Source organism: Pogoniulus pusillus, chromosome 6 (assembly GCF_015220805.1).
Source record: "Pogoniulus pusillus isolate bPogPus1 chromosome 6, bPogPus1.pri, whole genome shotgun sequence".
In the NCBI taxonomy this organism is placed as follows: domain Eukaryota; kingdom Metazoa; phylum Chordata; class Aves; order Piciformes; family Lybiidae; genus Pogoniulus; species Pogoniulus pusillus.
The window spans coordinates 41792779-41809393 of record NC_087269.1 but is presented as its reverse complement, the minus strand read 5'-3'; the positions used below and the strand labels follow the sequence as shown (position 1 = coordinate 41809393).

The 16615-nt window shown below is 39.0% G+C and overlaps 1 protein-coding gene across 2 annotated transcripts in view; it reads right to left on the bottom strand.

Moving 5' to 3' along the window:
* The window catches only part of PARG (poly(ADP-ribose) glycohydrolase), a 68499-nt gene that overhangs the window by 30681 nt on the left and 21203 nt on the right, over positions 1–16615 (bottom strand). For both annotated transcript variants that reach the window (XM_064145378.1, XM_064145376.1), the window contains exons 8-9: positions 6357–6449; positions 4365–4522 (exon numbers count right to left, since the gene is read on the bottom strand). In XM_064145378.1, coding sequence (XP_064001448.1) covers positions 4365–4522; positions 6357–6449 — 251 coding nt within the window. The remainder of the gene's footprint in view (positions 1–4364; positions 4523–6356; positions 6450–16615) is intronic.

The following is a 16615-nucleotide window of genomic DNA, read 5'->3' as shown; positions in this document are numbered from 1 at the left end:
GTACTAGACAGTCCTGTAGCCATTAAAAATATTTTTAATGGGTACTAAAAGTAAAGCTATTCAGAACATACAAACTTCAATTAATGAAACTTGTACTTTGTATGAATCAAAAGCAGAAAAATCTAGATGAGAATTTCCTTCCAGAGTGATAAAAGGCAGGCAAATTAATGATCTGACAGCACAAAAGGAAACAATCTTACACCTCCAAATAGGAAAACATAACATAAACTTAGATGAGTCAGGTAGAGTAACCTCAGTTCTGCTCCACTTATGCCTTGAGTACATGAATTTCATCTTTCTGTATTAAAACTGCCTTCCTTTCCTGTTTGCACAGGATGCAATTTAGAGCTGTTGAATTCCCTGGATATCAAATAGGAGAAAAGCAATCTGTTCAATAATACCTCCTCCTAGGCAATATCTTATTGACTGTCACGTGTCACAGGTATGAGCTGTCATTATCTCAAAGTTAAGAACATTGTACTGCTCAATGCCCTCACATTTAACTTAATCTCTAAGTATATAGTGATGTTTAAGATTTGTATAAAGAAAAAAACAGAGCAATGTAATTTTATGGTCAATTTAGATGGAAGAAATTCCTTCATCAAGCTAACTAAAACATATACCAAAAGCAGGCATAATAGAACAGTTTTGCAGGATCAGTGTCTACAAACAGAAAACCTAGAACCACTTTTCAGAAGAGCAATGCATTCCTCAGTCCAAAACAAGTTCTCTCAAAGTCATAAGATAACTTATTCCCCAGAGAATACTCATTAGTGTTGCAAAATTGATGTTGTTTATGAAGATAATTGCATTACTGGTAAATTAGACTTCAATTCTCCTGCATGAATGTACTATACAGTTCAACTACTTCCTTTCATATATTATACATTCCACAAAAGACATACATCTTAACTAGTGTTTTTTTCTCCTCATTTCCAATCACTTCAAATTACTTTAAAGGTCTGTTTCATAAAGAAATTCAGACACAGTGGAATACTGGCAGTTCCAGACCTGAGCACCTACTATTATGTGTGCCAAAAGATCTACCAGTCTTATCCCATTAGATGTACTCCCTCCGAGTATGCCTATTCCATTGGATGGAGGATGACTTAGAAGCCCAAGCCCAAGTCGCAACCACTTGCAATTGGACAAGTCCTTACAAAATCATTCCATGATTCTATGATTCATTAAAAGCTTAAGGCATGCTGACAAAAAAACAGCTGGTGAGTTTTACATTCATCTGACAAGAAAGAAGACCTAAGAAGCTGTACACAGACAAGGAGTTCAACAGCCAAGGTAGTCTAAGGTTAACAGTTGGACTCAATCTTAGAGGTCTCTTCCAACTGAAAACAACTCTGTAAGCCTGTAAGTCTGAATTCTACCTCAAATGCTTTGATGGGAGCAATTACAGATGCACAGTACCTTCAGTTTAACTACATTGTAACTTGACACAATAGCTAACAACAGATCTATGGCAAGTCAAAGACACAAGAGCAAAGCTCTTTTTCAGTGAAACAGAACACTTACTCAAGGCTGCAAAAGTTGGGTTTTTTCCCCCCTTATACTTTCCTAAACTGCCAAATCCTACATGTAGTATGAAGATAGATGTCTGACAATTTATGCTGGGTCAAAGGTCAGAATAGATGAGCTTGAAAGTCCTTTCCAACCAAATATATTCTATGATTCTGTAACTTGGGGGGAAAAAAGCCTCCACATCACAATGCCATTTGTGACCAGTAGATAGCATCTGTTTCAGCATCTTGTAAAAAAAGAAATGCAAGAAGGCATAGTTCAGTCTTATCTTTACTTTTTGTGAAAGTGTGATGCAAAACTACAAACTATTCACAAAAAAGACTAAGTATGAGCAACACCATAAGAAAACTAAATTGTGCAACCAACAGAGATAATCTCAGAAGTGCCAGTGCAATTTATGCTTTACATTAGAACAGCACACAGTTTTCATGGTAAATTCATCACTACGAGGAAGGAAACAGAAAATGTAATGGGGTATTTTGCATAAAGCTGCCCAATCCATACTCATCTTTTATATAAAAATGGTATCAAAAAGAAAAAAATAACTCCTTAAATTTATCTTGATATTTTGCACAGATGCCACATTTTATGCTATTTATTATGATCTGTTGTCCACTGAACAGATACCATTCTATCTGCTACTATGGTTAATGATACAGCTCTCAAAATTAAACTACCAATTCCATTTTATGAATTACATTTTACATGAATTACATTATTAATGACTTAAGAATTGTAACAGCCTCATCCTTGCCAAGTATGAAAGGGAAGAATTTAATTTAATTACAGAGTATTTCACTGCACACAGGTGACTTTCAGTCTGTAGCACAATGATGAAAATAGAACATCAGTGTCACAACATACTATTAAACTAAGTGCTTCAATGTCAAGAAAGGGCTGCTCAGGTTTTTTTCTCCTATTACCTGGCAAGACCAGACAGAAGTAGTAAAGCACAGATGATTTACTCGAATACCAACACATACAATGACCTTCCTTCTGATCAGCTCAAGAATCCTCAAGAACCAGCTTCACTCCTTTTTTTTCCAGCTAGGCAATAATATTCTTGCACTTACACAAATTAAAATGGCTTCCTACCCTATGTGACTAAATGTTGAGCAGAGCATTACTTCATCCATAAAGCAAAAGGAAACCCTGAAGGTTGTCTGCAGTACTGCCCCTTTCAAACAACACTTATTATGAGTGATAGCACTGGGAAGCCAAGTCAGAAAACAAAGGAGGACATACTGGAGTAAGGCAGGAAATATTGAATAGCTAGTTCTTTATACTGGTCAGTTTTTAAAGTGTCTATCAGGAAATTGTTTATCTAATAATTTGACACAGCTTTTTTATTTAAAGGTAGCTCAAAATAGTAAGCCCCAAGTTAACCACTAGTATTACACTACACTACTATGACTTCACATTGCTGTGCAATGTACGTGGCAAAGAATATGCACTTACACCAGTGATTTAACATCACTTTATTCTGTAGTTGGTAAGAATTTCACTGCTTCATTTACAAGAAGCTATGTAAGTTTATGTGAGAGTTACAACTAAAAGTGGTACCTTACATAAGAGTCAGCTGAAGTGTGTAGCAAGTCCAGTCAAACAGAACTCTTTCCAGAATTCCACTGCCCTCTTTCACTGCTCTAAACACAAATCTCTTTTAATGTGTGGATGGGTCTCATGAACTAACACTGGAAACAACTATGGCACATTAACCCCCACCCACAGCTCCTTCATAATCCATGGCACTGTCAGAACAGACACCAAGACAGTGATGCTGGTCTCTGTTCTGAGATACACAGTACACAGAAACTTGTGCTAGCCCTTGAAGACAGCAAATACCAAACCCATCATTAATACACTGACATGCCTGACAATTTGTTCTGGGAAGTTCTAGCTTAACATAGCTTTTGTGACTCACATACCAAGTGTGCTGGACCACAGGTAACAGTAGTTTTGTATTTCAACTCAGCTGTCAGAGTATATACATTGCATATGTTAACTGTGAAGAATGAGAAAACCTCTAGATGGATAATCCATCCAGGCTCCAATTTAATAAACTTAAGGCTGATCTAGGAAGATGACAAGCTCTCATTTCTAATCTACAAGTTCATGTGAACCACAGTATTCTGCATCAGGAAGTGTCCATTCTCTTCCCCCATTTAAAATGAAAATAAATATGTGAAGAAAAATTCCTAAACAAATTCACCTGTAAGTTATCCTTGAGGAAAAAGAATAAGTATTTGTTTAGAGATTAGAACATCTTCAAGTTCTTACTGCAGTCTTGAAACCTTTTTAGGCTTTTTGTAATAAAAAGGACAGGTTTAGTTTAACATGCAGTCCTACAACTGTCTTAAAATGATAATGAGATTGTACAAATTCTAAAGGATCAAGCCCATGTGCAGTTCATCACTGCTGACAAAAACAACAACAACAACAACAAAAACATGTCCAGAAAAACACTGCCCTTCTAATACATATTGAACATTTGAAGCAAAACTGAAATATACTGTTCACAGACGAATGGCTAATGAGGAGGTAGGGAACAGTATCAGCCCAATTATACCACAGCAAGAGCAAGTCTGTGTATGTGCATGCATGAAAAAAGGAAAAAAAAGGAATATTAAGAATATCTTCCTATGCACAAGACCCTTTCTCACATCACTGCATAGTTTTCTTGTTGCTTAGGGGTAGACAGAAAAGGCAAAAATAAAACTACTGAAATTACTGGCAGAAGCACAAAAGAAACAATGAGCTTCTATCCTAAATGACAACAATAATACTTTAATTGAATGGTTATCAGCTTCATTTACTCTCTAGTGCCATACCTGTTGAAGTTAATGTCTGGATAACTAGAATACTCAGACTTCATCTTCGCATTGCGACGTGGAAAAGTACAGAAGAATGCATTGGCTAGAAAACTAGCAATCTGCTCCTGTGACATAGTGATGGAGTGATTCATCTTTTGTTTCAGTAGAGGTATTGGCTACCAACAAAAGTAGTGAGGGGGCGGGAGGGGCAGGAGAGAGAAAAAAGCAATTAGCTTACTCATTTTAAAAGAACAGAAGTGTAGAATTACATTTGTTAAGTTAGACCCAGAGTAATTTAGGCCACTGGTGAACCCTTTAATCAGTTGCACCATTAAAGTTAAGAACAGTTCATTCACAACGATTCAGAAAAGGTCTGCTTGACAAACTGCAGATTACTAATCAATAATAAAATGAAAAACCAAGAAAGTACAACTTATCAAACGAAACCATGGGGAAAGGAGAGGGAGAAAACAGATGGTATGTTGCAAATCCTGGGCAATCTTAAAAACTGAAGCCTCCACTTTCAATAGCTTAGGAATGCTTTCAACTTCCATAACCACATTTTATACTTTACAAAGAAGCATGCAAGTTGCACCACAGATCACCATTTTGTGACTTGCTAGGAACCTTCTTTCTTTTTATCTGAAGAAATAACACTGATAATGTTTGCAGAAGGTGATACAAAAAACCACCCCCAGAAAAACTGAAGGATTATAAAATTTTGCTTTTATCAGACTTTAGCCTCCTGATCTGCATTTTCCCCTTACTACATTCTAACAGCATTTAATCTTTTAAATTACATGCTAAGATCATGGGGTTGGGGTGTGTGGAGATCATCCAGTTCCAACCCTCTGCCATGGGCAGGGACACCTCCCATTAGAAAAGGTCGCTCAAGGCCACATCCAACCTGGTCTTGAACACCCCCAGGAAGGGAGTATCTACAACCTCCCTGGGCAACCTGTTTTAGTGCCTCACCACCCTCACTGTAAAGAACCTCCTCCGAACATCTAGTTTAAACCTCCTCTCTTCCAGTTTAAACCCATTACCCCTCATCCTGTCATTACAAGACCTCATAAAAAGTCCCTCCTCAGCCTTCCTGTAGGCCCCCATCAGAAACTGAAAGGCCAATATAAGGTCTCCTCAAAGCCTTCTCTTCTCCAGGCTGAAGAGTCCCACTCTTGTAGCCTGTCCTCATAGGAGAGGTGCTCCAGCCCTCTGATCATCTCCATGTTCCTCCTCTGGACTTGCTCCAACAGTTTGATGTCCTTGTGTTGGGAGCTCTGGAGCTGCACATAATACTCCAGGTGGGGTCTGACAAGAGCGGAGTCAAGGGGGAGAATCACCTCCTATACCCTGGCTGGCCACACTCCTCTTGATGTGGCCCAGGACACGGTTGGCTGTCTGTGCTGCGTGTCCAAACTGCTGGCTCATGTTAAGCTTTTCATCAACCAAGACCCCCCATGTCCACCTCCTCAGGGCTGCTCCCCAGGCATTCACCACCCAGCCTGGATTTGTGCTTGGGATTGTGGCAACCCAGGTACAGGACCTTACACTTGGCCTTGTTGAATTTCATGAGATTGGCCTGGGCTCACCTCTCCAGCCTGTACACATCTCTCTAGATGGCATCCCTGCCCTCTAGCAAGTCAAATGTGCCACACACCTTGGCGTCATCTGCAAACTTGCTGAGAGTGCACTCGATTCCTCTGTCCATATTGCTGACAAAGGCATCAGCACTGGTCCCAGCACTAACCCCTGAGGGATGCCACTTGTCACTGGTCTCCAGATGGACATTGTGCCCTTGATCACAACTCTTGTTTGCAACCATCCAGTCAATTCCTTATCCAGTGAGAGGTTCATCATTTAAGATGTGCATTGTCCATTTTGCTCCCTAGGCTTCAATGTGAGAACTACAGCTTTTATTAAGAATGTAACACGATGCCAATCTTTTGATCTTAGCCATTAGCTACTTAGCAGAAAAAGTGCACAGAGCACTCAGCAGTGTTTACTTACCTGGGTGCAGATATCAGGGAGACAGAGTGCCAGCTTGACCATATCAGGAAGAATGGACTGGAACAAATGTTGAGCTTCTGCATCTTCAAGAACCTGTTAAACAAAACAAAAGAAAAAAATACTTTTTACCTCAGAAGTAGTGATTGTACAGAAGTTTATGGAAACAGAACCAATCCAAAAGACAGGAGAGAAAAAACAGGATCACATTGATGTAAAACTGTAGCATTTTCATGGTAGCACCTCACTGCCTTTCGCCTTGCAATAATTAGGGTTGGACTTGATGATCTGTGAGGTCTCTTCCAACCCTGATGATACTGTGATACTGTAATTCACTAACTGAAATCCAGAAACAACTCCCAAAAGTTGCAGTTCAAAAAACATCTCTAAATGCTCTATACAGGAACCTCAACTAAATTATCATTTGACTCTTTCCAAATCAACAAATCAAGACCACAGCTGATAAAATTAACTACCTAACCACAAAAGTACCGGAACAGTTTACTTCTTCCATCTTCAGGTCATAGTCCAAGACAAGTACCTGTGCCATTCTCCTGTTAACAACATATGAAATGCACTGTACAGTCAGATCAGTGGTTCTTGGCAGCAGCAACAGGAAATGCTATACAAGAACGCGGCAGTTTGAGCTGACTTTCTAGCTCAGACATAGGGGAGAGGTGAACATTCCATGGATAGGCCATATAATGGCAACAATGGATAAGTTAATATAATTTCATTGGAGCATCAGGACCTTTATGTCTAGAAGCACAGCGTGATCTTCCTCTCCTTGCTGGCTTCTGCTGCTTGAGCTGCGCCTGCCTGCTGTCTTCCCCGGCTGCTGTTTTGGCTGCTGCTGCTTTTGCTGCTTCGCCGCCGCTTGACCCCTTCCCCATCTTCCTTAAGGTTATATGTTTTTTCTCCAGTAGTTTATTTCTCTTTCTACTGTTATACTTACTCTATAAGAAATACAAGTTAATTTTTCCCCAGCCTTCAAAAAAAAAAATACCTGTGTTGTGGTGAGTTTATTCTACCAGGGGAGGGATCCACCCTGACCCGGGGCAAAGAGCATGGAAGCCTGGCCATTTTCTGCCGTCCTCCCTCACTCCCATGTTCCCTCAAGAACTACAGCTGTCAGATTACATACATTGAAGAGTACAGCCTGCCTGGTCCCACATGCTCAAATTAACATTTTTTCAGTCTTCTTGCAAGACAGCTGATCCTATGACTATTTCAGCTGCCCTTCTCTACCTGCTCTAACATTCTTCCTGAGAAAGAGAGATCATTAAAAAAAGTACAGCAGTGTTTCACAAGGCTTCTCGAAGTTTTTATAGTTAAGACCAGGTCACATCAAAAAACCTTTCTTGTCTTACTCTCAATTCCCTTCCTGACATTGCTAAAGCAAGATCAGAGAGAGAACAGCACACTCTGCATCTCCCTGTATAGAGTACAGTTCTCCCCTAATCTAGGGATCCAAGAGCCAGATTGACTGGCTGTTAGATTTGCAAGCTGCACTTAAGGCAAAAAGCAGTAGAGAACACACTACAGCTAGGGAACACAAGGCAAAGGTCAAAGATCAGTCTTCTGCCTCCCTCTTTCCCCTACATCCTGTATTTTAGAATCTGTATTTGAGACAACTACATTCTACTGTTTCCTAGATGAAAATAAAACCCTGAAATTGTGGCTTTAAAATTATTTTTCAAGTAAAACTGTTATAAAATTATTTGATTTACTACGAATTTCACACAAAACGGCAGACAGAGCAGCTGAAACAGTATCAAGATATTACCAATTTTAATCTCTTAAATAACTGCCAAAAGTGACCCTTTTAGTGCTATAACCACAGTATTATAATTCACTGTAACTTCATTGGAAAGTTTCACACAGATACCAGAATGTAAAAACAATACTGGCAATTTTCTTGAGGAGAGGAAAATATGGTGCCTCTGATTCAAAACATACTATCCCCAACAAATGCCAAACTGAAAACCCTGTTTGAAGACTAACAGCTTCTGTTCTTTTGCAATCATAGAATCAATTAGGTTGGAAGAGACCTCCAAGATTATCCAGTCCTACCTAGCATCCAGCACTATCCAATCAACTAAGACCATGGCACTAAGTGCCTCATCCAATCTTTTCTTGAACACCTCCAGGGATGGTGACTCTACCACCTCCCTGGGCAGCCCATTCCAATGCCAATCACTCTCTCTGCCAACAACTTCCTCCTAATATCCAGCCTAGACTTCCCCCGGCACAACTTGAGACTGTGTCCCCTTGTTCTGTTGCTGCTTGCCTGGCAGAAGAGACCAACCCCACCTGGCTATGACCTCCCTTCAGGTAGTTGTAGCCAGCAATGAGGTCCTCCCTGAGCCTCCTCTTCTCCAGGCTAAACAACCCCAGCTCCCTCAGCCTCTCCTCAGAGGGTTTCTGTTCCAGGCCCCTCACCAGCTTTGTTGCCCTTCTCTGGACTCATTCCAGCACCTCAGCATCTCTCTTGAATTGAGGGGCCCAGAACGGGACACAGGACTCAAGGTGTGGCCTGACCAGTGCTGAGTACAGGGGCAGAATAACCTCCCTTGTCCTACTGGCCACACTGTTCCTGATCCAGGCCAGGATGCCATTGGCCCTCTTGGCTACATGGGCACAGTATCTCTGTTCTATTTCCTCCCTTTCCAAGCGGTATAAAGGGACAAGAGCACTCAGGAAGATAAAGAAAAAAAACACAAACAAACACTCAAAGGACTAAACTTATGGCAGGAGAGGGAGGAACATAAAATAAACCAAATACCTACTTCCCATGCATTATGTATGCTGCTCATGGAGACACAGCAACAAACTTTAAAGTTTCAAATTAAACCCAAAACTTACACAAGTAGTCATGGAAATTTGAAATTAATTTTATATAACAGAGGATGAATCCAAGTAATATACAACGTATTACTGAAAGTCAACTTTATTTTTAAGGTGAAGTGATGGACAAGATGCACTTCCTGTTCTTGACTGCATGTGCTCCTAAGCATTTACACAGTATAAGTCAGATACTGAAAATCTAACCTTTAACATCATCTGCTCTAGAAGGAAACTTTGCTCTGTTCTAAGGCACAATGTTTTTAAGCACTATAAAGTAACAAAATGAGCATTTAAAGGCTGGAATTTCAGATCTCAATAGGTAAAATGAATATGTAAGTTAAATCTATTCAAAAGATGACATCTGACCTCAGATGTCTACTAGGCTGTCAAATTCTGATATTCTCTCCCCTTCGGGTAACACTTCCTCTCTTTTAAAGTTGACATATAAATAGTGGCTGCTACGCTTTGCTGACTGCCACAGACTATACAGTATCACTTATCTGGTGACACATTATGGCAGTGGACTTTCTCTCAGCTGTCAAGACTTCAACCTTTCCTTTATGCTCCTTTGAAAATAATACAATAATGGTATGAGACATTCTTTTTCCCCGTAACAGAAGCAGGACCAGCCATTGCAGAGCTCAGCTCCAACAAAAACATGTAACTATGAGGTTCACTTCTGAACTTTAAATCTGACTTTTCCTACTGCTTATCTTCCTAATACTGTACCAGAACATGTTCTCCCTCTGTTATTCCTGTGCGTGAGTTTTCCCAGACCTCCACTACTGAAATCCTCAAGGAGTTCTCATTGGACTTCAGATTATTCTTACACATAAATTACAAGTAAGGTGGGAATAGTAGTATTTTTTGGTGCTTGAAACCTTACTACATTTTCAAAACTTAATTCACTTAAAGGATCCCATAACTTCATTATTATGATCATTGAGAGTGTTAAGTTCACAGATCTTGTCCAGAAATTCCTAATCATATATCATTCTCTAATCAAACCACCAAGCAGCTTAAGCTTCCCTGTTTTGAATACTACCCCACTTAGGCAAGGGTCTTTTCAATACTGCAGAGAAGCACACAATAGTTTGCAAGCTCAAAAACTTCACAACATAGCTGCTGCAGTGAGTAACCTAAGAACTGTTTTGCTGCCTTTTTTAAAAGCAACCAAAAACTAAACAAAAATCCTCCAAATCCTGTCTTCCTAATAAACTTTCTCCACAAAAATACTTGGGGACTACTCAGTCCTGTGCCTTTCCTTTCCATCTTGAGGCTTCAGGTGGGCCAGAAATCTATATCCTTTCTTGCTTTAAGTTTCTGGGGGGAAAAAAGTAACTTGAGTCATGGCCACATTGATAGAATCATAACTTTCCCTTTCTGCCTATGGTGTGTTCCAGTACAGGCAACATACCTATGAGGCTTCTGTGAAAAAGAACACCCACAAATGCCTGGATGCTTAGCCCTCATCCTCTTGACCATCAAACCAGCATGTCACCCTACCTGCACCTCTATAGACCAACCACAGTCACTGCATATTCTTAGCTATGCTCAGTGCAACACAGAATCTGGTTTTATCTGTGACAGACTTCAGACTTGGAAAGCAGCAAAAAAGTACACTCAACTGTGGGAAGTAAAAGGATTCCACAACATGGATTGCTGACATAATAGCTACATCTGACAGACATCCCACGATGCAAATGTAAACCTGGAAGAATCTAGCCAGAGCACAGAGAACAAATACCTGGTCACAGAACTGAGTGAAAATTTATTTAGAAGGAGACTTTCTTCAAGAAGCAGTGACTTGTACTGATGTAAAACCTAGGATAGAGTCACAGTACATATTCTACTTATTTGCTGCTGCTGAAAGAGGGATGTTTCATACTTTCTCTCTGAAAACACACCCAATGCATTTCACCACTTTCCATGTTCATACAATAATTTCCTGAGATCTTTTGGCTTACTAATGCTCTAAGAAAATAACTAGAGGTGGTTAGTCTTTCTCTACATTAAATTGAATCAGCCTATCAAAGGGTCATTCATTGCCACACAGTGTGCAGGGTGGGTGGTAGGTCAGTCACACTCCTTGTCAATGGGCTATAAAGGCAGATACCGGTTGCAACTCTTCTCACTAAAAAAAAACCCACTAATATTCCAGCTAGTATGAAATTGTTACAAAAGGCACCTGAGCATTTTGTTTTGAAGTAAGTCTCCTGCTACAGGAACATGTCCCAATTCAATCACGTGCTATTAACTGCATAGTCATTTGCGATGCTGCAACTATGCAAAGATAAAGGATTCTATTTCTGCTCTAAAAAAATCAAATCACATTTGTTTTAGAATTCCAAGAATTCCAAAATATTAAATTGTTTTCAACAATTTTTGATGAAGGAAAATACATTATGTAACATAACAATTTACTTTTTAAACTGGTCCATTTCTCCTTTCCTCATTATGTGTCTTTTGTAGCTTCCTTAAGGATTTGAAATTAAAAACAAAACCAGATTGTTGACTTTATTCATAGTCCACAAATCAGGCAAAAAAACAAACAAAAAATATCTCTTTAGGAATGAAAAAAAGCAAGGGTTATGCCCTAAGGGAAAGTCTACGCAATCAGAGCTGCAAAACATGACTGGCCTTTTGCCCAAGAAATCACTTGGCAGTTCCATCAGTATTTGCACTGGAATGACTGATTAAATGAACATGACTTAGGGCTCCAATTCATAAGCTGCAAAAGGTTCAGCGAGCTGGAGCAGAAGTAAGAGCTCTTGGCCAAACTTGCACTGCACTTCTGCAAAATCAATGTTTATACTGTAGCAAAGAGGCCTGACTAAAACACACCATAAGCAATGGCCTCTTGTCACCATAAACCTGTCCTCCAACACATAACGAATGGGTACGCCTGACAGTCCTAAGAAAAAGAATCTGAGGTACCATGCGGTGATAGTGATGGTGGAGAGTTTAAATCTAAATCTGACAGCTCATCAAACCTAACAAACTGTACACAGGGAACACAAGTTTGGACAGCTCTATCATAAAGGAGGGTAGAATCATCACACCAGCAGGCAACCAGCACACTAAGACAGCAATGGCTTAGTGTTTTCAATTTGTTTCAGTTTATTTCTTCATATTAACTCCTGTGGCAACAACTCAATATGGTTCTTAAGGATAAATGGGAAAACTAGCGTGCATTATTCCAACCTTGTGCCTTTCATTTCCTAACTCTAATAGATTTAGACCTTCTTTTTTCCTTCCCATCTGCCATAATGCATCATGCATTTTATTAGAATTATTTTGCTTCTGTTTATGTTTGTAAAGTGCTCTGTACCATCAGTTACTGGTTTTCCAGTAACAGCTTTCCCAATTATTTTAATGTAAGATATCATATGGTTATAGTTTCCTAACAAATTAGACACTGCATAATTGTTGTGTTCCCTATTCACAGTAAATTAATTCTTATTTTATTTTTCTTTCTTCACTATCTTCAGCTTGTCTCCACTAGGAAAAAACAACAACAAAGCTCTGCATATTTTTGCAGGGCACCAAGATCCACATCATGAATACTTCCAAGCTGAAAAACTCGTTTGCAAATAGAGGTATAACAAACAAGAGCACATAAAGCCTTAACTAGACATAGCATCATTATTAAATCTCCTTCAAGTCTGCAATTGAAGAAAAAAAATAACAAAGACACAAACAAACCAACTCTCAAAGAGAAGGTTTACTTAGTGCTGCACACAAGCAATATACAAGCGGAACCTGTTGAAGTCCAAGACAACTTTAAATTGTCCAAAAAAAACTTTGATCAATGTCTGTAATTCTGCAATTTTGGTGGAGAGGGAATGCAAAAAAAATGGTGAAAAAAAAATGGGGAATAAGGACAACAGGAACTTGTGTCTGAAGGCTTGATTTCTTTTTAAGACTGTTAGCAGTCTTGTTCTACTCACAGGCATTTAAAATGTGGTTTTGGTTTTTTTGCATTCAATGCATAGACTGTATCTCCCTTCCAAAGCCTCACATCTCACTCTCAAACAAGATGCAAGAATCCAATTGTGCTCTTGCAAAAGATCTTGGTGCTTTTGGCTAATGTTAACAAATGCTTCCTTTAAATAGTGTTAACAGTTTTCATTTCCCACTTTTTTTTTTCTTAAGTGTCTTCCACAGAAGAACCTCTTAGTCATCCTAAGGCTTCTTTCTCACTGTTCCATTTTGGCTGAGACTTTCCTTTGAGATGACAACACAAAAACTTCAAGTGTACTTAAGCTCTTTTATTGCACTAAGTAATGTTGTCTTCATTTTCTCTTCCTTCCAGAGTAGCGTGTACCAACTTCCTTTTCTGTCTCATACTAGAGTTGCAAGGGTTTTTTGCATACTGTTAGTGTAACATTTAAACACAGTGAAGGCTAGGTTCACTACTAGAACTCCTCTGCACTACAAAAACAACTAGGTCACTGTCTATGACAGAAAACTTTCACCTGGAGATAAACCATCTCAGACTGCCAACCTGTACTATTTCTGCCCCTAAGCCTTAAATGCTTTTAAATTTTACAGAATATTAAAACCAGACTTTCTCAACCTGTTACTTGGAACAGCTGGAGAAATACCCCAACCAACAGCAACAACCACCACCCCAAACAAATACACAAAGAAAAAACAAGCAAACAAAAAAAACCCCACCCAAACACCCCAAAATAACAAATCAGACACAAGGAAAAAAACAACTCAACAACTGAACAAGTTCTCATTAGGTGACTCTGAAAATAAAGATGTTTACCATACCACAAAACCCTATGCTTATCTGGATATACTTAGACACACTGTGAGACAACTATCAGTGCATCTGACACCTAGGCATAGACTCCAGCCTGCAGGCCACTAACTTGTACTCCTATGTCAAAACAGACTCTGTCTGTCACACATAGAAACACGATCGAAACCTAAAGGCAAAGGGAGGGGTGGACTACCTCTCTCATTAAGGTAAATGAGCTTCCAAAGCCTCAGGAAACAATATTCTCACCTGCATGTTTTAATTTCCTTAAAAAAATAATTCAGTAGGAAACATGTTTGGCTGTCAAATCTATCTATTTCTTTAGCACTTGTCTGATTAGATACCAAAGGAAGGACAAAGTAATCTTCAGAGGGAAGAAGCAAAAAAACACGTAACACTGGATTATGCAGAGAATAGTCTTATTTGAAAGAAAGAATGCTTCTGACATTTATCAAACCCACAAACTTGACACTTCAAAAGGAAAAGAGAAGACAGCTTACGAGGCAGAGGTTAATTCACTTTTGTTTATCCCCCCCCCCCCAAGGCTCATTCACATCTCCTGCCAATCCAACTCTGGTACAATCTCTCAGGTGTATCATCCCTAACAACTGCAGCTTTGTTATTGTGCTGTGCTAGTTTGAAGCAAGCTAGAATGTTCTGGTGAGAAGAACTAGATTATAGGCTGTGAAAGGAAAACAATGGTGATGTCTACTTCCCTCAGAAGTCTTGCTGAGGAGTCTTGCTGAACAAGAAATGAAAACATTAGATAACACTCACCATTTTCTCTCTCTCTGGCTTGGGCTGCTGGCTGAGCCGCATCTCTCTAACATGCCCTCCACTCACCTTTGCTTCTTAACCTCCTGGCCAAACCTCCATTCTTCCTTGGGACTGGAGTAAGGTTGAGAGGGGTAGGGGGAAGGTGTAGGGGTGGTTGAGAGCCCCTCCTGGGGACTCAGGTTTCTGAGAAGGGAGTTGTGTTTCTGTATTACCTTTTACCTTGTATATTTCTGTCTATAACTGTATATACCGTAAATATCTGCTTGTATATTGTGCTAGCTGTAAATAAATAGCTTCATTTATATTCCCAGAGCCAGCTGAGCCTAGTCTGGTGATTTCTAAAGCATGGGGGCGCGGGGAACACCCAAACCATCACAGTTCTGAAAGCTCCTTAAGATTCTAAATAAAATTGAAGAGAAAATTGTCTATTTACTTTTCCATCTTTTCCTCAGGTATTTAGAAGTGCAGTTTATACTTCTGCATACTGGAAATCTTCAGCATTTTCCTTGTCAATGAGTGAAATCTACTTCCAAATCTATGTAGGCCACCAATAGACTATCTGTACAGTCTTGCAAAGTGATCCTAGTGAATGAAAGCATCACAATGGTTTCCAAGCCAGTGGCAGAGACCTGGGATGAAACCAAGTATTTTTGAGTTACTTTTTAAGTACGAAGTAGCAGAGGAGGTAAGGACCTTGTTTCTGCAGCAGGACTATAACATGAAAAAGAAAAATCTGCCATTTGACTGACAAAGTAAGGGTCAAACCAAACATTTTCAAATTCATTCAAAACTTCTGCCTCTCTACACACAGTACTTGGTGAATAAAATGTTTATTACTACTATGATTTTAAAAGCACCTGCTAAGTACCTCAGTGCAGAAATGTTCAAAACTACATTTTTTTTCCAAACACTTCTGAAACTGATAACCTTGACACTAGAAGATTGGAGAGACAAAGCTGTATTTTCTTTAGCATTACCAACAACGTAAAGCATAGGCAGAAGGGGAGAATGATCAGCTAAGGATAACACAACAGCATTGTAAAATAAAAAATAAGAAATCTATACTATTCTTTGCTTGAGTGTCAGTATTCTAGACTCAAAATATCCAAGACCTTCAGAAAAATATCCAGTAATTAAGATTATATTGGCCAAATTGGCCCTTTAAAGAATGTATGGCAACTAGTAAGAAACTCTACAAGGACGCAGCAAAAACAAACTCAGTTTTTCAAATGAAAAAGCAGAAGAAAAATCAGGAATAGTTAGAATATACTTCAGTTATGTATCATCCTAACAGTATCAATGCATCTGTATTACCTCCCTACTTCTATATACATTTGTTTTTAGATAGTGTTTCTCTTGAAACCTTTGACCAATTATTACTGTTTTTTCAGTCATGGTTGGCTTTTTTTTTTTGTTTGTTTGGGGGTTTTGTCGGTTTTAGTTTGTTTGTTCAATTAGTTCTAACTGCATCAGAATAGAAGAAAACAAAAATCTAAAGGCACTGAGCTAAGGAAGGCCACCACAACAAAAGGAAGCAAAAAATTCTGTTCTTTGGCTCTCTGCCCCCTAAATGAAATACTTAAGTATCAAAAGATGGCTTTTAAAACCAAAACACTTATATTTACTGTTGTCTTAATTTTTAAAACAGAAATATTTTCAATATATTCAAAAATTATGGAAGTGATCCTCAGGATATATCTTCACATTGTCTCAAAGCATTAAGAATCCACAAACACTTAAGATGCACTCTAAAACAAAACTACGCTTGCTATGTGTATATGTCCATTCCCTGGTAATTCAGAGTCAACAGCCTGATGCAACAGTCGTTGTGATGATGCTTACAAAACACCACTCAAAAGATATTATT